Source organism: Aethalodelphis obliquidens, unplaced genomic scaffold (assembly GCF_003676395.1).
Source record: "Aethalodelphis obliquidens isolate GAN/ISIS:26980383/991018 unplaced genomic scaffold, ASM367639v1 scaffold5, whole genome shotgun sequence".
Taxonomy (NCBI): Eukaryota; Metazoa; Chordata; class Mammalia; order Artiodactyla; family Delphinidae; genus Aethalodelphis; species Aethalodelphis obliquidens.
Window position 1 is genome coordinate 76,175,834 of NW_020837949.1, and position 25,947 is coordinate 76,201,780.

Genomic DNA, 25,947 nt, shown 5'->3' on the forward strand with positions numbered 1-25,947 from the left:
AGCCTGCGCGTCTGGAGCCTGTGCTCCGCAACGGGAGAGGCCAAAACCGTGAGGGGCCCGCGTAATAAAAAAAAAAAAAAAAAAAAAAAGGAGGTTTAGCCAAATTAAGGCCTCTCAACTGTACTGAAAGGGAAAAATCTTGGGAAAATGGAGATTTATTTCCATGTTTAAAGAGACAGCTGAGAACAATTAGGTAGCCTTAAAAAATAGTGGGAAAAGTAAGTTTTGGGAAATCTGTATTTGAGAAGAAAACCTCCAAAAGTAATATTTAAAAATCAGAAGGAAAAATTTATACACTAATCCTGTATTCTCTGCAGGCATAAAAGGGCGTGTAGCTGCTATATACAAGGCAATAGGCAAAAGACTGAATATTATATTCTACCTCTGCATGTGTTTCAGTAATTATAGTATTATTTTTCTATAACATGAAAGGAGTATTAGTACTATATATATAAATAGGGAAATAGCTATAGTTACCATATTTATAAAAAGTATAATAAATAAATAAATTAAAAAAAAAGTATATTCAGGGCTTCCCTGGTGGTACAGTGGTTGAGAGTCCGCCTGCCAATGCAGGGGACACGGGTTCGTGCCCCAGTCCGGGAAGATCCCACATGCCGCGGAGCGGCTGGGCCTGTGAGCCGTGGCTGCTGAGCCTGCGCGTCCGGAGCCTGTGCTCCGCAACGGGAGAGTTCACAGCAGTGAGAGGCCCGCGTAACGCAAAAAAAAAAAAAAAGTAAGCTCCTGTATACCCTTCAACATACTGTGTACTTGAGCGGATCCACATCACTGAGTCTAAGAGTAGGTGAATAAAGACACTTGTAGTGACCAGCTGTTCAGTTGTTGTCCTAGGCTTTTACGTTTTCTTTTTCAGCCTTGACATTACCTTTTTGCCACACACAGGCCTATACAGGAGAAGGAAGAGCAAGTCCTTTTTCTTGCTATTAAAACCTTCATCGGCAGTTTTCTGGTTCCTTTATGCACATTGTTGTCCTAAGAATTGAAGATTTCACAGATGACTTATATTTCCTTAAGTCAGATGGCTTTCATCCAGCACAAATGATGCTTGTAGTTGGGGCAGCAGTGCAGCCTTGAATTACTGTATTCATTATAACTTCAGGGACTCTCAAGCCTGGTTGAACATTGGAATTGTCTCAAGAGCTTTTAAAAAGAACTGGTGCCTGGGCCCACACCCGATCAATTAAACCAGAATTGTGGTGAGGAGAGAGCCAATGCTCTGCTAGAATCACTAGCTAGGTGAGATCCAGTTTAGAGACTGACCTTCAGTGAACCTCTTTATGACTTTATTTTCCTAGGGGAAGAAGTTGGCTCTCTGCACCAACAATATAACAGACTTCACAGTAAAGGAAATGGTGGCAGGGTCAGATGATTACACGAACTTGGTAGGAGCGTTTGTATGTCAGTCAACTATTATTCCTTCTGAAAGTAAGGGCTTCCGAGCAGCCTTATCGTCACAATCCATCATTCTGGCAGATGTATTTTTAGGTAAGTTTAATTTGGTTCGTATATGCATGCATGCATTTGTTCTAAAATTATGGTACTGATAACTTGTCATTGCACTGGTGCTTACCATCGATGATTAAAACCTACAGGTAATTCTAAACCATCACTTTATAACATGGTTAAAAAGCCCCTGCAAGTGAGATCTTTTGATCGTTCTCAGGGAATACAAGAAGCTTCTGAATTTAGGTATTAACTTGTGTGATATGTTGTTTTCTGAGAGTCTGTGCCTTTCATCAGATTCTCTAAGCAAAATAATAATAAACTCCCCAAACTGTGAACAAAAGAAGAGTAAACAAACACAGTATAAACCTGAATCGTAATATCTGCCACCAGTTTTCATCATCTCTTCTCATACCAGAAGTAATCTGGTGACAAACAGCAGGAGTGAATGTGCTGAGTTTTATTCCCCATCTGTCCCTCCAGTCTTTCCGGTCTAGAAAGTTTAGGGAAGCTTGAAGAATAATTCAGGTCCCTAATTAGTAATTCCTAAGGATCAAGTTCATTAAAATATCTGGGGTAGGGATTAGGGATCTAACAAGGCATATGATAATCTAACAATGTAACAAGCTTCTTAGATGATTCTAATCTGCAGCCAGATTTGAGAACCATCGTGAGAGACTCCAGGGGAATCGAGCTATAATTTTCAGCACCAAGGACAGGTACTTAGTTCGTGCTCAGCATCAGAACTCTGTTAGAACACAGGTTGCTGTAATTGCTTGCATTTTGGCTCTGCTATCATTTTGCCTGGGGTGGATGGGTGGGGAATGCCTTACTCCTAGATTAAACAAATTTTGGAGTTTTTTTCTGGAAATTATTAGGGCACAAAAAATTTTGTTTTGTCACTTGTGTCTATAATGAATGTGAATGAATGAAAAGCTGCATTAGCAAAGTAGCCCAGCTCGTTTGACACAACTCACAGGAGGCTGAGAATGATAATAGTAGATTGTTGAAATGTTCGAACTAGAAGGGACGGTGGAGATCATCTAAATTATTGCATGCATTTTACAAATTCAAGACATAAGAATCAGGGAAGTAAAGTGACTTAAGCAAAATTGCAAAACTAGGGAGTAGAATCTTTTATTTTCTATTCTGGAAACTTTGTAACGTTTATTGTTCTTACCAAGAATGCATTAATTTAAGAGGATATTTCTGGTAAAATGACAGCATCAAAGTAAAGTTATTTTCTATTTAGATATACAGAGACTAAATAAGCCTAATTTTCCCATATTGCTTAATAGTTTCTTTTTTATTCTTGTCTAGGAGTGACTGTTGAAACCACATTGCAAAATATTAATATAAAAGAAGATATGTTCCCAGTTTCACCAAGCCAAATACCAGATGTGCATTTCTTTTATAAGTGAGTGAACATGCTGCTTCTCTTGACTGTTTTCTTAATCATAAGGACATCACTTCAGGGTGCCTAGCATGGTAGCTTATACCTAATAGGTAGTCAGTAATTGGTTCGTAAGTGAAAGACTTAGTAAAAAATAGGAAACGGGGAATATGTAGAAAGCATTATGTCATTTTTCTCATATATATAATCTTCTAAATTAGGCAATAAAGAGACTCTACTTCATTGTCTAGAAAGTAATTGTAATTCACACATCAAAACACCAGCCTAAGTCGCTATGACCTCTAATCTCTTAAAAAATTCTTTTGCTTCTAATTTTGATTATAATTACAATAGCTTTAAATCCTTTGATGATAGCGTATGACTTTACCTGGGGAGCAGTCAGCTTTTCATAGTCAGTGAAAGTAAATGAACTCAGTACGTATTAAAATTCTAAATTAGTGAACTTGGATACATTTTTTCGTTTATTCATAGCGCATAGGAGCAATTACACACAGGATATTTTTGTCTTTGAAATGTGTGTCATATATGTTTTGTGAAATAGCATTTCTCTTCCAATAGGTCTTCTACAACTACAACCTCTTGTGTTAAAGGCCGATCAACTGCTGTGAAAATGAGGTGTAATCCTGCTAAACCAGGAGCTGGAACCATTTCAGTACCCAGGTAGTCTTATTTCTATATGATTCTTCCATATTTGTATTTATTAGGAAGAAAAACTCTCCAGAATCTTACTGCTTTAAAACACGTTCTCTATGGATAGAAAGCAGAAAGGGAACAAAGAATCTGTAGATTTTTGTTGTACAGACGTGCTGGGTGCCTGTAGAGAGGTATAGGCCCTTGCCAATCTCAGCACTTCCCAGTCTCCTCAATGACATATTCTCGTCTGGTTTGCCTGAGTGTCTAATTGTCTTGAAAATTATTTAAGTAATATATAACTATATTGTTTGTATCCTTGGATTGAGTCTTAACTATCTAGCCTCTACTTTCTTGAGAGCTGGATTAGGAACTTCCCTGGATTACAGTTCTTCCCCAGCAAGGGACCATCTGGGTGATCTAGAATCTAGATTTGAGATTAAGCAGTCTAACCTGTGTGCCATAGTTTCTTTCTCTATAAGGGGATGAGGGTCAGGTTAGATGCATTTCCAACTCTTCAGTTTTCTGATCACTGGTGGCGAAATCACCAAGGTAGAGTCTGACCTTTACACTACCTAACACAGTTCATTTAACTGATTGGCATCGAGGCAACAGCTGTCCACAGTCTAGATCTGATTAATACAGCCACTTTGGGTGGGACCAGTAGGAGAAAAGAAGCAGTTTCATGGACTCAAAACTGTAAACTTAAAGACTGTTTTCATGGCATGAGTGAAGCTTAAGTGTCTCCTGATTTTTATTTTTTATAGTTATTCATTGTTTCGTATGTAGATTATTTCTAATCTGTTTAGGGTTAAGGTACCTTTGGATTATAATTTGATTTGCACATTTTTCTCCATCAAGCTAGCAAAAATTTATCTTTAAAAAAATGATTGACTTAATTTTGCTTTTGATAGTTTCACGGTAACCTTTTGTGAGATTTTAAGCTATCCTGCGTATGTTACATCAGGATTGGAAATCAGTGGTCTAAGCATTGCTCCAGTTACTTGGGCATCTTAAAAATAATTACAGTGATAACATAGTATTTTGGGCTCATTTCTATGCATAAAGGCATACTAGCATTCACCTCTTACCAGCGCTGTTACTCTGGTTCTCGTAGATGTATGTATTAATTTTTCTCCTCACCTTTTCAAGGTGAGAGAAGAATGTGATGAGCGCAATACATAATAAAAGGTAATGGACATCAGTGAAAGAAACAGGAGTCTGGTGCTCAAGGGCATCGTGTGGTGGAGGATCCCTGTGCCAGTGTTCACGCTGGAGTGGAGGCAGCAAGCACACTTTCTTTTGAGAAGGTGTATGCAGAGATTCTTTCACTGTCCTCTGATATCCCACCATGTGACTTCAAGTTCAGAGGTTTGTTTTACTTACTATAGCACTCCTGAGGTCCTTTCTCGGACCTAGCAACTCACTTCTCTGGAGTCCACCTGGATGACTTCTGAAGCCTCCTCCAGGAGCCTCTATGACTTAAGCAGATAATGTTACTGAAGACTAACTCTGTCCTTTAGAAAATGTATCACTCTCACTCTCCCAAGGTGAATTCTGATGTTTTAACGTAATAAGAAAGTAATAGTCTCATGATATTAAATGATGGCATCTAGAAACTAATTTTTTTCCCTGTGAGGAGAGGAAAAGTTAAGTTCCTCCTTTGACCTCAGGCAGTGTCTTCTGCTTGACTGTCTTTGCAAGGGTTCCCCAAGATCATACGCAGCAGAAAATCTTGGGGTGTCTATCTTTTTTTTTTTAATCTTAAAATTTATTCTTATTTATTTATTTATTTAAAGCAATCAATCATTTTAATACTTGAGCTCACATTTTTTGGGTTCAAACAGAAAGTCACAAAAATTATAATCATCCTCATCAGTTCGCTCAGTCCCATGTAATTAATTTTTTTTCATCTTGATCTTTTGTTAGCACGTTTATGATCCCATGTAATTAATTTTTTTTATCTCGATCTTCTGTGAGCACTTTTATGAATTCATCAGTTTTCCATTAGAGTTCTGAAAATGCTTACTCATTCAGTTCAGCAGTATAGTCAGTTACCAGAAACCTGTACTTGTCAGTCTTTTCCATGAATTCCTTGAAGATGAAACACTTTTATAGGAGCATTTTTGCAAAAGCGTCAGAGTGGGGTGTCTATTTTAAAACTGATTTCTAGGCCTTCCCTGAAACCTAAAGAATTTCCGAGTGTTTGGAACAGGAATATTTATAAAAACACAAGACAATTCTGATACATATTAAAATTTGAGAACCATTGGTCTTAACCCCCATTTTGGAGATTTGACTTTTTTGTTTTCTGACATAGATTCTCACATGTTGTTTTGCATTTTGGTTTTCTGAAAAGCTAAATTAAAAAGTCGTGGTCTACAGGGTGGATGCCTTCACCCATATTTTGATGAAGCTCTGTTTATAATTATGACACACACTGAAGTCTGAGGACCACGTCTCTAGGGAATGCTTTCAACCCCACAACCTAAATGTGCTGGCCTTTCGTTCTTTCTTTTTTTTTCAAACATCTTTATTGGGGTATAATTGCTTTACAATGGTGTGTTAGTTTCTGCTTTATAACAGAGTGAATCAGCTATACATATACATATATCCCCATATCTCCTCCCTCTTGCGTCTCCCTCCCACTCTCCCTATCCCACCCCTCTAGGTGGCCACAAAGCACCGAGCTGATCTCCCTGTGCTATGCGGCTGCTTCCCACTAGCTGTCTATTTTACATTTGGTAGTGTATGTATGTCCATGCCACTCTCTCACTTTTTTCATTCTTTCTTGAATCGATTTCCATCAGGGCACGAGGGGGAGCTCTGGGACCAGGATCAGAACATGAGAAACAGCAGCTTGTCCGGAAATAATTAGAATTTTTTTTTTTTCTTTAAGCTGTAGGGCTGAATAAAGATTTCCTACTAACAGAAATGTTAACAGAGCCGAATTTACTTAGGTTACTTTTGAAGAGGACTTAATTTGCATTTTTCTTATTTGAGCTTTAAGTTCTCCAGGAGAGAAAGAAAGGTGCTAAGCAGGCAGTTGCCTTGCAGAAGTCTCATGTGCTGACCAGGAAGTCACTATAGGGAGTCCTTGGCAGTGGGAAGGGATGCCATCCCCTGGAATTCTCTCTCGGCCAAGAATCTTGGCAAACCAGGCAAAGGCGACTTTGGCAGTAGTAATGTTGGCCGGGGCTCTGTGTCTTGGTGACCAGGGAAAATATCAATGAGAATGTCTTTACAGAAAGTGAAAGGGGCAGGAGAAGAGGGGAACTGTGTTCTCCGTGCATCTCCCATGCAGTGCAGAAGGAGCGGCAAATATTCTGGGCCGCCTACTAAACAGCAGTTGGAAACAACAGCCTGTCTGTTTGGTCTGGCAAATGCAGTTGGTTTCTAATTCCACAAAGTATCTGGAGGGTGTGAGACGTTTTCAATTAAACTTAACAGCATGATGTCTGTGGCAGATGAAATCAGAGTCGGAGTGGACTTTTGAGATTCTCTACTGCAGTTTGTACTTTGGCCAAAGAAAAAATTGCGAACACGATCGACCACTAATATCCGTAAATAGATGCCTCTCCAGCTTCTGCCTAAAAGGCTTTCCAAACCCCTAATCATGATCCTGCATGGTTAGAGGAATCCGGGATTCTCCTTTCATTAGGAAAAATTTAGACCTAAGCACGTGTCCAAAGTGCTCTTTCAAAAGCATGAGAAATTGCTGTTAGTTTTAACAGCAAAGTTTTATAAAGGTTTGAAAAAGTTTTTAAAAAGCCTTATTCGAAAACAGGTAGAGGGAACCATGTTTACTCTGGTAATGGAGATGTCATAGCCCATTAGAGATCCTTCAATCAAACCCATTTACTTGATACGGTAGCAAACACTGAGGACCCATAGCTATAGAGTGCCACAGTCAAGATGGAATGATTTCTTGACTGTGTCTGTTGTTCTTTTCATGCCATCGTGCTTTCATGTTGTCATTTCCCCCTATCCCTTATAGACAGAGATTTGCCAAGAAGCACATTAAACAGAGGCAAGTAGCACATTTATCCGGGGGACAGCTCAACTGATCTGCCAATGATTGGTACCTTCTTTTTAATGACTCATCTTTCCTCAAACAGGGTCGTCTTTATTAACGTTCTGAGTTAGAGGAAAATCTTCCTCCTCTCTTTCTTACAACTTAGGACCGTATTTAATTGCTTGGGTAGTTGATAAATAAATCCAAAATCGTTTCGTGAAAACCTCCTTCAAAATCCAAATTCATTTTCATTCTACGTGTAGGAGATTGTCTGAGGAGATTGTCTCTCACAAAAGGGGTGCTTCACACTTCTGTCCTGATAGTGTTCAGAGGTCGAGCACACCAGGGGTTTCTTCACAGGCTCTGATTTAGAGTCTCTCTATCAAAGTCGCTGGATCTATTGGATGCTAGTGTTTTTGTTGGTATTTGGGGAAGGACTGTTAAAGCCAAAACAGTTGTCTATTCATTTTAAGTTATTAAAAGCCAGAGGATAGGGCTTCCCTGATGGCGCAGTGGTTGAGAGTCCGCCCGCCGATGCAGGGGACACGGGCTCGTGCCCCGGTCCGGGAAGGTCCCACATGCCGCGGAGCGGCTGGGCCCGTGAGCCATGGCCGCTGAGCCTGCGCGTCTGGAGCCTGTGCTCCGCAACGGGACAGGCCACAACGGTGAGAGGCCCGCATACTGCAAAAAAACAAAAACAAAACAAAACAAAAAAGCCCATCTACATATGGGGCAGTTCTCGCCGAAAACAAACTGGAGACTGGCAGGAGGGGTCGTCTATGACCAGGACTGTAGAGAAAGATCCACATGGAGTCGAGGAGGAAGGGAAGAGAAGCGATCAGGTCGGGACCTGTGCCCCTAGGAGGGGACACAGAAGAGGAGGGAGACGTCACAGGCTTGGAGATCCTCCCTGAGGAGGGAGCCGTTTGAGCCACGTAGTGAACACCCCAGCCCTGGGGCCTGACACAGCCGAGGAAACCATCCGCAAAATGAAAAGGTAGCCTGCTAACTGGGAGAAAATACGCCTGATAAGGGGTTAACCCCCCAAATATATGAACAGCTCATATAACTCAATATTAAAAAAAAAAACTAATTTAAAAGTTGACAGAAGACCTGTATAGACATTTTTTTCCAAAGAAGTCATATAGGCGGCCAACAGGCACAGGGAAAATGCCCAACATGGCTAACTATTTGAGAAATGCAAATCAAAACTACAATGAGATATCACCTCACACCAGTCAGAGTGGCCATCGTTAACAAAATCACGAATAAATGTTGGCAAGAATGGAGGAGAGGAAACCCTGGTATGCTGTTGGTGGGAATGTAAATGGATGCAGCCACTGTGGAGAACATTATGGAGGTTCTTCAAGAAACTGAGAATAGAATTACCGTATGATCCAGCAGTTCCGAAGAAAATAAAAATACTAATTCAAAAAGATACCTACACCCTAATGTTTTATGGTAGTATTCTTTACAGTAGCCAAGTATGCTATCCAACCTAAATATCCATCCACAAATGAATGGATAAAGAATTTTCATTTTGCAAATATTTAAAAATGGACTGTGATGGTTGCACATATAGTGACTCTATTAAAATCCATTGAATTGTACACTTTTATATCGTGAATTGTATGCTATTTGAACTATATCTCAATAAAACTGTTTTAAAAAATTTTAAAAAATAAGGGACTAGGTAGTGTCAGTAAATATAATTTGTCCGTGTCTTCATCAGATGCTGGCTTTTGCGAGTTAACCAAGGGTAGAACCTGTAGAAAGGGAGATTTTTTGCAGGACACGGGTAAAATTTTATAGATCTAAGGCTTCTAGGTCAAAATATCTTGTGTTCAAACTCTGTCATAAGTGATTGATGCTCTTCAGCCTTAGGGCAAGCAAAATTAGAGCAAGATGCAGTGGTGTTTTATGGACCCTACACAAGAAGGGTTTCTGCCAATGACAAGGCATCCTTGGCAGAGAAAGGCTGAGCTTCCTGAGATTCCAAAGCCAAAAGGAGTCACCAGGAGGTCAGAGAGCATTGCCTGTGTCAGGGGATGCCAGACTGTACAAACTTTGTCTCGTTTCTTTGAACGTGTACTCATTGGTTTCTGTGGTGGTCACGTAGAGCAAAAGTTACGGAGAAGCACAATTAGCGACACCTGTAAAAAGCTGGTTGGGAGGAAAAGATGGTGGTGACGCAGGTCAGCAAGGGGAAAGGTATTTCACATATCTGGCAATAAAAGATTTATCTATCTTACTACTTTTTTTCTTTTATCTTTTTTTCTATTTTCGTTTGTATATGTAAGCATTATTGAAATGATTACTGCTTCATACATTCTTGTTACTTCCCAGGGAAGGCCTGATTCAAACAGTGACAATTAGGTTTATAACAAAGAATCAAATTTGGATATTCCACATTTTAAATGATTGATTGAGTTAAAAGAATTAAAGAATTGACTCTAAACTAAACTGCTTTTAACCTAAGAGTTTCTTTTAAAAAGTGAAGTCTGCCAAGGAAAGACACTGAATCATTGTAGTATTTTGACATCTAATGGCAGCTTTATAAATTATATTAACATCTTGATTTTTGTTTGTTTGTTGGTTTCTTTGGCTCTACCAGTTCTTTAGAAAGTGGTGTGCATTGTTAATGGTCTTTTATATTTTGTAGCGCTTTAAACTTTACCAAATTGTTCTCTCATTTTATCCTTTATAACCACCCTACGAATGCAGTATAGCAGACATTCTGCTTTTGACAAATTATAAAAGTGATACAGTGGGGAGGGAGGTTGAATCACTTACGGAAAAACACAGAATCATTTGAAAGTCCAGTTAGAATCGTAACCCAAGTCTTCTCTGTAGAGCTTTTTGCCAGTTTGATTAATTTTCTCCTTTTTTTCATTTGTTGAGTTCTTTTTTCTCAACCTTTAGCATACTTACTCTTTCATCTTTCCGATGTAAACAGTTTTTTCTCCTTTTAAAGTTTTTCTATGTTGGAAAAATAAAACAGAAAATAATTCAGGGAGGAAAGACTTGAGCTGGAAAGCCTATTGGTAATTTTTGCTAAATGATCAGAAAAGTGTAATTATTATGAAAGTTGCAAAGCATTGTTATGCAGATAAGGCATTCTTGAAGAAATTTTCTCATTGATTACACAATCTTTTTCAAAAGAGCAATTTTGAGTTGCTTTTACTGATCTGGAAGGTAGAGGGTAGGAATAATTTTTTAAGTGGCATGGTTTTCATCTATTGTACTTTCCTTTTAAAAAAAATCTCTCTTTGCTTCTTAGTCTGAATATATTTATTACTCTCTTTTTACAAACAGAGAAATTAAGGCAGTTAAGAGAGTCAAGTCATTTTTCCGAAGAGTTGCTCTTCGCCATTGTTCTTAGTTTTGACAATCTGGGTCTCTATTTCTGAAGTATGTCGTACAGAACATTGCTTTTGTTTACCTCCCACCCATGTCCACTTAGTCTGCAGTACACGGACACTTCAGAAAGATAGACATGTGAAAATGCATAAATTTTCAGGCATGTAAATTTGTTGCAATGTTCCTATTAGGGTACCTTAGAATATATTTAGTTAACTGACAATATGAAATTTTACCTTTCTGGTAGACTGAAAATTAAAGGTTTGGGTGCTGTATCATCAGAAAGGCATTTGAAATGAAAACTTAAAAAGGGATGTTTTTTGGATTCTCTCTATTATTGTGTGTCTACCTTTTTGCTATTAGTTGTTTCAGGACACCTCTACTCTGCACCAGCTGAGGTCTGAAGGAGGTTTTCAGGGCAATGCCCTGTATTTACACAGCTTGACTTAGGGGAAGTGCAGTAGGCAAACTAAGGGAACAGTATTCCCCTGGTTTTAATGGATTCATGAACAAAATAGTCATTCCCGTTAGAATCTTTCCAAATAGTTTCTTGCTTCAGTCAGTAAGGATTCACCAAGAAACTTTCTGGCAGCTTTTTTTTTTTTTTTTTTTGGGTCATTATCTGTACCTGTTTCTTTAAATTAACCCCCTCCCCAGCTTTATAGAGATATAATTCACAGACCATTAAAATTCACTCATTTAAAGCGTACTGTTCAGTGGTTATTGTATATTCAGATATGTGCTAGCATCACTGTAGCCAATTCTAGAAAATTTTCATCACTTCACAAAGAAATCCCATACCCTTTAGCTATTACCTCTCTAAATCTTAGCCCCTTTCCTGATCCTGAGCAACCACTAACCTACTTCCAAATGTTGAAATCTAGTTCCCTGTTATGGACTTTCATCTGAATAACATCATACAATACGTGGAATTTTTGGTTGGCTTCAGTCACTAAGCATAACATTTTTGAAGTTCATCCAAGTTGGGGCATGTATCAGTACTGCATTCCTTTTCATGGCTCAGTAATATTTCATCGTACGGATATACCACATTTTGTTCATCCATTCATCTGCTGGTGGACATTTGGGTTGTTTCCACCTTTTGGATATTATGAATAATGCTGTTATGAACATTCATATACAAGTTTTTTTGTATGGACATAGTATTTTCATTTCTCCTGGATATTTACCTAGGAGTGCAATTGCTGGATCGTATGGTCATTGTGTTTAATTGTGTGTGGAACTGCCAGATTCCCCCAATGCTGCACCATTTTATATTCCCATCAGCAGTGTGTGAAGGTTCCTATTTCCCCACATCCTCACAACACTTGTTAATATCTGTTGTTTTGATGCTAACCATCTTGGTAGGTACAAAGTGGTATTTTGTTGTGGTTTTTGTCTCCTTTAGATTATTTTTCATGTGTTTCCTCAGCATCCATGCATTGCTTCCCAGTATGTATGCAGCATGCATTCAGATGTTGATTGGACTCAATTGAAGGTGTTACAAAAGCTGTTGGTTTTGTTGTTTTTCCTGTTTTATTTCAGCAAGTGTCCAGCAGGTACCTGTGACGGATGTACATTCTATTTCCTGTGGGAGAGTGCTGAAGCTTGCCCTCTGTGCACAGAGCATGACTTCCATGAGATTGAGGGTGCCTGTAAGAGGGGATTTCAGGTAAGAGGCAAACCTATCTAAGCAGAACTGTGTCATTGAAAATATAATTGTTTAGTCCAGCATTGCTTACACCATAGAAACTGAGATTCAGTAGCATGGCTGAAGCTTATAGTTAACTTAATGAGATATTAATATGTATTTAAAATCAAGTTTGATGCTTAGACTCCCACATGTTGAGGTAGCTGAAGATGTGTACTGGAATTGGGGAAAATGAACTATAGCAAGGGAGCTCTAGACTATGGATATTTACCCAGAGTATAAGGAAATGATATAATTAAACCCAAATTTGGTTTATATAATGCAGTTATAGGTATAATTAAGATGAGGATGATGTAACTGACTCTCCACAAGAAGCATACATAAAGAGTGAATCTCACGTGCACCCCTCCCACATATATGTAAATCAAGATCCTACTCTCTATTTCCTCTGCAGTCCTTCGTTTGCTTACTTGTTTTTTAAAGTCACGTTGAGATTCTCTTCTCTGTATTTTTTTGTTTCCATTATGCCTTTAACACACTTCCCTTGTCATTAAATTTTTTTAAAAAAGCATGACTTTTAGTTATTGAAAAATGTGCTATTATATATGCAATTTGGGATTTAATAATTCCCCTGTTGGACATTTAAGAAAAAATTGAAAACCATCTTTTTGTAAATAAGACTGTAATGAATATCTTTGTTAGACATTTGATTATTTCCTTAGAGTTTATTACTGGAAAGGGATTAACTGGATTCGAGGAGATGGGACATTTTTAAGGTTCTTGAGACGTGTTACTAAATTGCTTTGGTTGCATCAATTTGCTTTTCTACTAATAGTGTTTGAGAGTACCCACTTCCCTGCACCAGCTTTGACTAGTACCATATAAAAACCCAAGCTTTACCTCTTTGAAGATGACTTACCACTTCACTCTCTCCAAAGTCCATTGAAATGACATTGAAGAAGCACAGATGAGAGGATAAATCAGTACCAGTGGTGGGGACCCTACTGGAGAATGGGCATCAGAGGATCAGAGATTCCAGTGGGATTTCTGAGATCTAGAAGGTAGATGGGATAGGACTGACTTTCGGGTCAGCATGGAATGATGCGAGGGTGCTCACTGGGTAAGGGAATCGAACAGGGGAGCTGTTCTTTCCAGGAAAGTCTTAAGGAGCTAATAGTTGGCAGGTTGGAGGGTTGAAGAGGGAGAAAAAATCTGAATGTCCTCACCCAAAGCCATACATTCAGCGTATTTGGAAGCAGTCTACCTTTAAGAATAAAAAAAAAAACATTGAGAACTGTTCTCTACATTGGTATTTTTCATACTTGAATGACAGTGAACCTGTAGTAAGAAAGACATTGTACATGAAGCCTAGTACACAAACACAAACTCAGACACATAGAGATATGCCTAAAAATAAAATTGTTTTATGGAGCAATACTTATTTTCATATTTTATGATAAAGTATAGGGATAACAATATAAAATGTTTTTATTAATACTTTAATACAAAACAGAGAAGTCTCCACATAGACAAACTAATCAGAAAATTAGGAAATGTTTAATTCAGTTAAGTGTGCTTACCTGTAGATAGCTCATTCTGGCTCAGAGCCCACAGATACAACACTGCTCACACATCGAGGGCACGGTTGAGCCAGGTTCTTTTCAACAGTTTTAAGGGGGTTAAGGATAAAAATTCCAGCCTCACAAAAAAAATGATTTCCTTTTAATCCTCCTAATAATACTGATACCTTTTTTTATGCTTTACGGTGGAAATTTATCTTTTCTCTAAAATTATGCTAAACTTACTATCTTATAATCCTTTTTTTTAAGAGTAAATCAAAAATAAAAGGTGCATTCCCTTCTTTGGCCACCAAGTTTAACTCAGGAGTTTTGAAAAGCTAAATGACCTTCTATCCAAACGTTCGTTAATACTTCTCTTCTGGAAGGTAGTGATTAGAAGTTTAAGACAGTGGGGTGGCAACAATTTCTCTAGTTTTATCTCATTCAAACTGTCTTCATTGAAAAACCTCAGTTCAACATCTTATGTTAGGAACAGTTAGTTGCGAGGTGATGCTTTTTAAATGTCTGTTTTTGCCTTAAGAATAATACCTTTTGAAACACTTTGTTGTGTTTGACATGTTGAGGTATGTAATTCCCCCCATACCCCACCCATAGTTCCAAATCTACTTTGAGAAATACCAAAATCAGTTAAATATGCCCTTCTGTTAATACTTAGATGTCAATTTTGAAAATATTTGCCAGATGAGATCGAGCTTCAACTAGTACAATATGAAATGTCCTTCCTTAGTGTATTCCGTTGCAAGAACGAACAAATGGGTTTGATGCAGTAAGTGGGTATGTTCACCTCCAATCTCTGAATAATATATTTCGAAAAGTCTGCTCTTTGGTGAGCTTTCAATACGAATGACAACTTTCACTGCAGTTTCCATTATGTCGGTGAACAAGGGTGGATTTCTTTGGATGCCAAAGCCTCAAGATAGGAAAAAACAATGATTGCAAAATATTGCGAAGAGTATCTTTTAATTGCTTTCATAATTCTGCATTTCCATCCTATTGCCTGCTTCATTCTTTACAGTTTTGCACTTTATATTGACTGAGAGTCTGCTTTTCCAATTCTGTAAAGACGTATAATCCAGAAGCACGTGAAGTTAAATTTACACACTACAAGTCCTCCACATACAGCTGGTATAAACTAAAAGAGCTACATGACTTGTGATAAAACCTCTTATCAAAATGGATCTCAAAAATCTATACCAGGTTCTAAGTATGTACTAAGCATTACTTCTAAATGTTATACAGTAGTAGCGATTTGAAGAGATACTGTGTTATCACTGAGAGGTAAGTTTTAAAATTTATCAACAAATTGATCTCACCCTGTTCGCAAAATAGCCCTACATGCTGGAAGAAGAAATTTTTCAGCCGCAGTGTCAGCCATTTTCTTGTTTCCCAAAGACATGGCCTAATGAAGGGATAAATCTTCCTAATTAATAGAACGACTAAGAGATTCAGAGAATGGCTAAGTTATAGAATGACTAAGAAATTCTGCCAACAGCTTGATTTATTTTTTCTTTAACAATTTGAGGAGCTTATGGAAAAGTTAACAATTCTGGGTTTATACGTATGTATCTTTTTAATTATGAAGTTTTAATGGTTTGTTTAGAAGACTGTCCTTGGACATTACAGCTTGCCATTTGCATTGGGTGTGGCATATATGATACAAACATATAAACCCTTTCATAGTCTATTTTTCTTGTTGGAATGTCCTTCAGTTGAAGAGGCAGCAGTTCAACTTGCTCATGCCTCCTCATTCCTCATCTTTCTTATAAAAATCATGCGAGCCATTTTAAAAATAATTTATTCACACTAAGTTTCATGAAAGTGTTACACGAAAATTTTTTTCAATTACTAATGTCCTTTCTAAAAAGTTCTTATCCAAAACTTGGTTGAAATTTTTCCTCAGAGTAGATGGGAATCTTCTGCACATCGTTCACTTCAGGACCAACTGTAAAAGTGTGTGCATGTGTGTGACATTAAACGTTATGGTGTTAGGCTTCTGTTAGGGTGTTGATAAATGACTGTCATTCACCAGAAAATTTCGGGAGGCACGATGAGCAAAAAATGTAATGCCTTGTGTCATTTAATGTCACTGGATATAATCATCATGCAAATTGCTACCTGTCATTGTGTATGTTGAAATACATAAGGAACCATGCACTATACTCTGATTTTTGTTTCTAATCTGTCTTATTTGTTTATTTTTTAAAAAATTGCTGGTTGAGACCCAGTATATTGATTTTACTATTTACTAGTCGATTGCAGGGAGCAGTTTGAAAACATTGCCCTAACAAAATTGGGTCATGTGCTTTGGGAGGACGAGAGTGAGTCCCTCACGTGGGTAGTGATGACCCAGAATAACACCCTCCTTATTTTGGCCAGGGGAAGCGGGGCGTGCAGTCTGTGTGCCTGCCCCACACCAAAGCCTGCCGGTCATGCTGCACTTACATGTCCTGGGTCCGGGCTCTGCTCTTTCACTCAGCGGAGAGGCTTTTTGGGGAAATGGACCTACGTGATGAATGGGTGAAACCCGTTCCAGTCAGTTATATGAAACAATCTAAGCTTTCATTTAAAAACATGATTTAAGAAGTCAGGACTCATCAGAAATTTGAAGAAAATAGCTCCAATGATATATCCAGATGGAGTCCTTTTTATTCAACCCCCTCAGCTTGAAGCAAGCCTTCTGATCTGACAATTCATGGTCTTGTTACATTTTCATTCATCGTTTCCTTATTCTCTCTCTTCTATATCCCTTTCCTCTCTTTTTGGAGCTTCGGTTAGATGAAAGCCGAATAATCCTCTCTGCCTACTGTGAATAACGGTTAGCAAAACCCTTCTCCTTCTAAATCTCATTTCTTATGTCATTTTTTCAAAGGAAACCTTATACGTGTGGAATGAACCTAAGTGGTGCATTAAAGGAATTTCTTTGCCTGAGAAAAAGTTGTCAACCTGCGAAACAGTTGACTTTTGGCTAAAAGTGGGAGCAGGTGTGGGAGCTTTTGCAGCCGTTTTGCTGGTGGCTCTAACTTGCTACTTCTGGAAAAAGAATCAGAAGTAAGTAACCTCTGTATAAGAACTGAGAAATCTCTTTTGTTGCGAATCTTTTAGAGTTAATCATTATATCCAGCAGTTTCTCTCAGAGACACAAGACATTTGTCGTAGTGAAGGAGTTGTAGGAAAGGCCTTTAAGAAAGCAAATGGAAATGACTGTTGTTCTGATAACAGAGAGATCAGAGAACATTAGAGGTAATTGAATTAGATCTGTTGTTTTTCTAAAACAAGGAACAGAGGATCCTGGCTACTCAGGTAGATGGGAGCAGAGCTCAGAAAGGAAGGCAGATTTTCTCTGTGTGTCTGTTTTTCTTTTCATGACATCATGCTGCCTTCTTGCCTCATCTTTTCTCTTTCAATTTCTTGTGGGCAGATGTTTGCAAAGAAACAGACTAAGTGTATACTCCAGGACTTTCAGAATCTGAAGTTGAGTATTGAGTGTAACTTCCAATTGTATATTGATACATTATACAACTTCCAATTGTATATTGATACATTATATGATTTGGCTCTTTTAAAATGATTTACATGTCAGTTGGGCTGTGAAAGTTCTCTACTGTATTATCTAGGCACAGTAGTAATATCTGGGGTGGGGAGTAGAAAGGAATGAGTGATAGAAATAGTAAAGACCAAATCACTCGCCTATGTAATATTCTCATCCTACGAACTAAACTTTGGAAAACTGCATAGTAAATTAGTTCCCAGATATTTATAAATGAAAAAAATGCGTTCAGACCTCTAATCTTCTCTTTGTTTTTCAAAGGGTTTTCATAATTGGACACTTGAATCACTGTAAAATAAGTATGATAGCGTTAACTGCATTGCACTGATTCTCTGAAATTCTGGAAACGATTGGTGTGTAGATGGTAGATTAATGAGAACACATAGTGTTATGACCATGGGTGAAGGGAATATGTTGGTGGAGCAGCTGTACTCCACGACGATTTAATTAGCTGGTGTATGACCACCCCAAATAAATATTAATTTATATTAAATAGCCACTTTATTTATTTATTTGCCGCTACTTAGACTGGAGTACAAGTATTCCAAATTAGTAATGACGACAAACTCAAAAGAGTGTGAACTCCCAGCTGCAGACAGCTGTGCTATCATGGAAGGAGAAGATAATGAAGAGGAAGTTGTATATTCCAATAAACAGTCCCTACTGGGAAAACTCAAATCCTTGGCAACAAAGGTGAGAGCAGAATTTTAACCTGGTATTTCTGTGTATTTATAAATAAAGGGGCCATCTTAACCTAACAGTAGCAGTCGTGCAAACCCTGTCATTCGGGGTGGGTATTTATCCAGTAGAAATACTCTTGGAAGTACAGAAGGCTGTAAATACAAGAATAATCACTGCAGCGTTGTTTTTGTTGGCTAACCAGGTAGAAACAACGTTAAACACCATCAGTAAGGACTTAGATAAGAAGTTTCCGTATATCAAAGTAGTGGGATGCTGTGCAACTCTACAGGTGTTAAAGATTGAGATGTCTGTGTGTACTGATATGTCAGTGGGTCCAGGGTAAATGAAGCGAAAACGACATGTAGACTATTGCATTTCTATTAAATATACATTTATATTAGTATTTGAGTAGGAAACTACTAATGATAGCTGCTTTGGGAGAATTTTGAATAAATGGGTGTCTTTAGTCTTTGAAGTAATGCAGTTTTATAATATTTGAATTTGCACAAAGATTATGTATTATAGTATTAAAAAACAAAAATTTTAGATAAATAAAAGATCTCATTTTATATTTTTTATTTGACAAGATTTTTTCATACACAGGAGATAAAAGTTATATAAAATGTTGAGATATTACTTATCAGATGCCATCCCATCTGTCGGCTTTGAAATGATTACTGTATCCAAACAGATAGCATGAAGCCCTAAGTATTATTTGTAAACACATTTTATTGACATTCTTCACCATTGACTTAAAAGATGAAACATTGCCAGTTTACCTATGCAGGAATAAAGACAGAATGAAACCAGAAAGAAAACCCATTTCAAAGGATTTTCAGCAGGAAGGACATGTGGTGAAAGATTGCATTTTTTGAGAGTGTCTTAGTAATCGTTTCCTAATTTAGGCACATAACTATATCATAGGGGATCATTTAAAAATAAAACAAATAAGCCCTATTCCCCTTATACTAATGGTTCTTTGATTTTTCTTAATATGGTAGTTTAGGGAGGATACTGTTGCTGTGGGACAGTGAATGTACAGTGATTGTCAAGAGCTGAGATTTTACCCTCCTTGCAAGCTAACACCTGAGCCTTCCGTGGTTTCATGGATACTTTAGAAGACATGGGACTTCTGATCACAGACAAAGGACAGTTGAACACTCACAGCAGAAGCACTAGCCAAAACATCAGCATTTATACGAGTTGCAGAGCCCCACGTCCTGCAGATGACGCTTGTACACACAGTGCCTTACAGGAAAGGAACCTTAAGCTTTGGGAACCTGAATCTTTTAGAAAGCACAGCAAGCATCTCTGTCCTTTCTTCCAAAGGGAGATAGTGTTGTTATCGTACTGGACAGGTAGCATGCGTGTTCATTGCTCAAGAGGGAAGTACTATTTCTAAGACTGTAAGCAAGCCCGCCCTTTGCTATGGAAGGACACAATATCTTTATTTTCAAAGGCTGCTTTCTATACAAGGGTTGAAATGCAAGGGTTAGGGTTAGGGTTAGGTCCTTTGAAAAGGTAGTCTGGAAAAAAGGGAAGTCAGTGTCTCACTCATAAGATAGGCAGAAATGCAAGAGAACCATTGGGGAGTTGTCTCCCAACAGATCCAAACCTCCTTCCTACACTATCTTGGCTTCCGGCAACTTTCCCATTAGTACACCATTCCACTGTTCACTCTGATTAATCTGACTGGCTGAGGCTGGAATCAAATCTGGTCAGTTTGCTTCCTATAGCACTTAAAAAATAGAGCTACTCCCAACAAGACACCGAACAGCAAGACGAGGCCAACCTGTATTATTAACCTGGATCATACCAGGGGTTCCAGACTCAACTAACCAAACAAATGCCGTAAGTCATCACGGTCCACCTTAGAAAGAGGTGGCTTTCTTTTTAGGTCCCTGTATTAACCTTTCCACTCAGCCTGAGACCTTCCCACTGGCACTGAGATCTTTCCTCCATAAGATTCAGATGGAAGAGGGTTAAGGATATTTTCAAAAATTTACAAAGACCCTATACATCTCCCACTTTTGTCTACCTGGGCCATGGTAGGGGAACTTGGTGAGCAGTGTCCTCCACCAGGTGGTCATTGTCCTTTTGGTCTAGGAAGATGGCAATCCAACAAGACAGTCCAGGCACAAAGAATTTTAGTGACTGTACAGATCGTGTCTTGGCCCTCAGGGAGGAAGAATAAGGCAGTTATATTGTCCATAGCAATGTATGGACAGTGGGTTGATGTTGACCTGAATGCCTTCAAACGCTGAAGTGGTGTCATGGATGACTTCAGTTAGAGTCAGAAACAAATTTTGTACTGCCTTTTCTTTCTTTTAAAAAAATGTATTGAAGTACAGTTGATTTACAATGTTGTGTTAATTTCTGTGTGCAGCAAAGTGATTCCGTTACACATATATGTATTCTTTTTTATATTCTTTTCCGTTGTGGTTTATCACAGAATATTGAATATAGTTCCCTGTGCTATACAGTAGGACCTTGTTGTTTATTCATCCTATATATCAGTGTAACAGTTTGCATCTCCTAATCTCAAATTCCCAATCTGTGCCTCCCCCACTCCCCCTCCCCCTTGGTAACCACAAGTCTGTTCTCTCTGTCTGTGAGTCTGTTTCTGTTTCGTAGATAAGTTCATTTGTGTCATATTTTAAATTCCACATAAGTGATATCATATGGTATTTGTCTTTTTCTTTATGACTGACTTCATTTAGTAATGTAATCTTTATTTCCATCCATGTTGCTACAAGTGGCATTATTTCATTCTTTTTTACGTTCCGTCTTTGCTAATTGAATAACTACCCATGGGGTGAGTGTGAATAACAAGTCAGTTATCCCTCCAGGAACCCCTTCTGAGGAACCAAGGGTAGCCTGATACTGAAAAGAGCCTTGCAGTTGTCTAAGGGCTAAGTGATCTATCGAGGATGTTTTCATAAACAGTTGAATTATGACCACTTATGACCACTCCTAGAATACAAGCACAAGCCGTGCTGTTTTTAGGAGAGAAGTTAACATCTGGTTCTATACAAAAAGTACAGTCCTAGAGGTACACATGGGGCTTCTGGAAGGAAAGTATTATTTACAGTTGTTAGGGACACCAAGTGGGACCTGTTTAGTTAGGCAGCACTGGTTGATGGTGCCTGCGACCTCCTTGCTGGCTTGTAAACCTTAGCGTTCCCGATTCACGTCAAACAATTGTGTCCCTTGTTTGTCTTTGGAGAGACTGCTTGAGGGCAGTTTGTCCAGCTTTTCCTGTTTGTCCATGCCGCAGACTGGGTGGTATTTGTTCACTCCATGGAATGATTGAGTGATGGCAATGGGAATGGACATGTTGATCGTTGTTATTTGGGGGCAGAAGCTGGCGTCATCCCTGCTGTTTCTGATAGAATTTTCAGTAAGCCTAAGGGGAATGGCAACCAGATTGTGGTTTGAGCCTCTGGTGGATTTGGTAGACCCAGTCGTCAGTTAAATTTAAGGCACTTGCAACAGTTTGAGAGAGGAACACTAAGGTGTTTTCCTTCAGAGGAAGGTGACAGGGTGGCTTTGAAAAACAAATAATCATTAGTATCCCTTCATCCTTTGCACCTCTCAGGGCCTAAGGTACCTCCTTCCTAGGTGCCTTATTATCAGACTGCACTGTTGATCTTCCACTGGTACAGATCAGTTTGTCCCATTTCCGTAGCTAAAGCCCCACCTTATTTCTACTCACACCCTACTGGAGTTCTGTGCTGCCAAACATTCAGGTGCAAGAAGGTCAAGGGCTTTTAAAAATGCGTGTGGCGACCTAGCGTGTTTTCTACCTTTGCCCATGTGGGACGGTACGCGTCTTAATGAGCTGTGTAGTCAACCAAGTAGTTATTATGCTTTTGATCTAGGATCACGACAGTCCAACAAAACAATACAGGTGGCTAAACCAGAATTATATTTGAATCTTCTAGGCTCCCTCTGGCAGGGCTACCACCAGACGTCCTGGGGGTTGCTGTTGGGTTAAATAAGGACCCGTCATGCCAGTAGTGGTCGGGGCAGAATCCTGGGTTTTCATATGGGTATATAATCGTATGTAGGTTGTATTGATAGATTCTTACTTATTATATATTTTTACTAAAAATTATCCCTGAAGCAGCCAAGAGGAGATAATCTCTTAATCCTTTTCTGGAAATAGCCATATTTAGTAACTGAACTGCCTTACTAAGATGTGTGGACCAGGAGGAGGTGAGGGAGATAGAGGCAGAAATCTTTTTGAGTCAGTTTTTGAGAAGCCTATTCCGATGATCAGTGATCCCTTTCAATGGTAGGAAGTGTGGAAGGTCCACTGAATACCTCTACTCCCAGTCCATTTTTCTGGTAGCTTTTGTGATTAAAAAAAAAAAAAAAAAAAAAAGGGACACCACTGTTAGGCTGCAAATGGTCCATAAAACCATAAACATCAAACAGATGTTTTTCAAGGACCACGGTGGTGTCACTGGAGTTGGCCAGTCACTCTGGAACAGCAACACCGTGACCCGAATGGGTGTCAGCAGTGATGAGGCACCACCGATAGCCCCAAGCGGTGATCAAAGGTCTGATTTAATCAATTGTCAGGGAAATATTGGTCAGCTCTTGGTATGACTCCCAAGTCTTGCATGCTGTGGTAACCTCTGCGTCAGGAAAATAGAGTCCTTCACTTTGAGCTCAGTCTGTGAAGGCAGATTTATTGCCATGCTGGACAGGATTCAAATGCTGTGTAGGGTTTGTGGCAGTCTGTCTGGTGCAGTCTCTATAAGGTGCTTAACTCTGTTTGGTCTTTTCAGAGGATGGGCATCTCCCTAAGTGACCCAGATGATTTGATCAACAGCTAACATTTGTTTCCAGATTTGTTGCCCCAAAGAGAGGTGAAGAGTAAGTGGTTTTCCAAATGGCAGACCAAATAGTTTGTTGACAATGGCTATTAAATCTTGGCAATAGCTCAAGAGTAAGTAGAAATATGACAAGGTTTATCAGAAGAAGTATTGGCCACAGCTGTGAGAGGGGCTTTGGGTTCTGGCCACTGAGCCAAGCAATCTTGTTGGTTTTCAGTTATGCATACTTGTGCTGAGATGGGACAGCTGCAGCAGGTGGCGGACACCATTGGGTTTCAGCTCAACGAAAACATCCGTGAACCAGGCCCAGGCATGACGTAGAACTTCGGTGAACCCAGGACCCCACAGAGCCAGTGGCTTCCTTTGGGGCAGAGGAGTAGGGGATAACCTTTCTCTCAAAGAGTCTGCTGCCGTATTTGCATGTGAGGCCGAGATGTTGCTGGGTCAGACCAGTTGTATTCTTGACTATACCATTCATATTTGACCAGTGAGACTTACTGGACGCTTCCCACCTTGTTGACCTACCAAGAGTGGGACTGTCAGGCTGTAGAGTCCCAAAGTGTGTGTGGTTATGGCATTCAGTTTTGACAAGAGCTCAGTAACAGGCTAACAGCTGCTTTTTCAAGAGGGCTATATGTACATGGTGGGCACATCAAGGCGATGAGTCTAAAACCCCAAAGGATGCCTCCGGGGGAAGGCTGCTTCCCACTGCCACAGTCTCCAATTGACAAAATCATTAATCGCAAAGAATTGTATCATAAAGTGGTCATTAGGGCTGTGACGCCACAAGGTAGAGAGCATTACTCACCTTGCTGGGCAGTTGATAATATAGCCTGTTGGCTTGGGCCTAACTCAAAAGATACTATTTTGTGGATTAGCTGATATGATAGCGCAAGTAGACTACTCAAGTGATACCATACTGTGTCCAACAGCAGAGTGCAGTAAGGTGCTGGGCTGTTTTTTCTCGACTGGAAGGTAAAGCATTGCACATCTGCCCACCTAGTCTCGAGAATCTTTACTTAGTTGGCAGCTCCCTGAATTTTGTGAGGGTTTATCAGCCGTCTCTGCTGGCAGGTCTGATAACACAGGCAAGGCTGTTGAGACTGAGACGTCTGACTTGACACCAACAGGACATCATGTATAGGCATCTATACCTTCTTTAGGCATCAGAAGGTAGAGGAGCTTGTGTGCCATTCTGCCTCACACGTTTGTGGCACACGGCAGACGAGTTGGCAACGTTTGGGGTAAGTACCCGAGCAGCCCTTCTCTTCACGTGGCTGCTCTTGGCCAGGGGATTGTCCTCTGCTGCCTATGAGCTGAGGAAGAACAAGCACATACCAGCAATTCCTACTGCAGATTCAGATGTAACGCAGCACCAGCATCTTGAATGGGGACGCAGAACCCTTCACACAAGGTCACGTTATTTTCCCTCCCCCACTGCGAACCTAGCTTGAACCCCATTAGTTGAATTTTCAGGCCCTTTTCCTCTCACACGTTCAGGTAGGATGGTGACTTCGGTGCCTGCAACAAGCAGAGTCAGAGATGTTTGAGTCCCTCCCCTTCCCCGGGCTCCCTTGCAGTCTCAGATGGGTGTGTATGGTCTGCAGTCACTCTTGGTGACAGGAAAACTTGGTCCTTCTCCTAATCATCTTTCTCCTTAAGGCAGCAAAGTCAGCATAGTTGGGGAAGGAAGGGTTAAAGGTGAAGAGGGAAGGGGAGTCTCTGTGACAGCAGCAGGGCTTTGCATTTGCTGTTGTTTTGCAGCAGCTGCTCACAAGCCAACCAGACTGCCAGTGTTTTGGGTCCATTCAGAGTTCTGTGTTGAACGGCAAGGGCATCATTCCTCCCATCATCTAGTCTACCTTTGGGGACCTTTTGACTCAGAAGTCACAGCCAGGTTGACTGTGCTGAAGGCTGCGGGTCTTATGTTCTTTTGTTGATTTGGGCTTGACTCACATACTGGAGTCTTTTTAAAAGGGAATTCACCTCGTTTCTTGCTCCATTGTCATATTTAAGTTAATGCCTGGTTTAAGTATAAAGGATAAGGGACATTTCCGGGGTGAGCCTGACCATACTAACTTATCTAGATGTTTTGGGGTCAGTTTCTCATTCTCTAGTGACCATCTTCCACCTTATAAACCCAATCTGGGGCAGCAAGAGCCCCAGCAGTAGTCACTGCCTCACTAAGTTTTCCTATGGGAATTCATCTCAGAAAGAGCCCCCAGAGGAAGCCATGGCTCTGTAACTGTGGTGAGGACCTGCTGCAAAACCTCTGAGACCTTTTATTGCATCTTTGGGTGGATCTGAAGTTGGCAGGATAGAGTGCCAGCAGCATTGAGCCCTAGGATGGCCCCACTGTTTCCATTCTTTTTTTTTTTTTTTTTTGCGGTACACGGGCCTCTCACTGTTGGAGCCTCTCCCATTGCGGAGCACAGGCTCCGGTTGCGCAGGCTCAGCGGCCATGGCTCACGGGCCCAGCCGCTCCGCGGCATGTGGGATCTTGCCGGACCAGGGCACGAACCCGCGTCCCCTGCATCGGCAGGCGGACTCTCAACCCCTGCGCCACCAGGGAAGCCCTGTTTCCATTCTTAACGATCACTGAGTCCTGCCACATCATCTCCACAGTGAACCAGCCAACATTCTAGCACTTCACCTGGTTTCTTCCCGTAAGTGGTTTCCATTTTCTCTCTAACGCTTATCGTAGGTGCATGTTTCTGGAACCGTTGTTTGAAAGCGGGTGAAACCTTCTTTTCCCGTTGGG

General features: G+C 39.9%; 1 protein-coding gene across 3 annotated transcripts in view; it reads left to right on the forward strand.

Moving 5' to 3' along the window:
- Positions 1-25,947, forward strand: part of ELAPOR2 (endosome-lysosome associated apoptosis and autophagy regulator family member 2) — a 186,070-nt gene that overhangs the window by 152,168 nt on the left and 7,955 nt on the right. For all 3 annotated transcript variants that reach the window (XM_027102723.1, XM_027102725.1, XM_027102724.1), the window contains 6 exons: positions 1,317-1,506; positions 2,785-2,881; positions 3,437-3,538; positions 12,429-12,555; positions 16,984-17,162; positions 18,189-18,354. In XM_027102723.1, the coding sequence (XP_026958524.1) occupies positions 1,317-1,506; positions 2,785-2,881; positions 3,437-3,538; positions 12,429-12,555; positions 16,984-17,162; positions 18,189-18,354 (861 nt within the window). The remainder of the gene's footprint in view (positions 1-1,316; positions 1,507-2,784; positions 2,882-3,436; positions 3,539-12,428; positions 12,556-16,983; positions 17,163-18,188; positions 18,355-25,947) is intronic.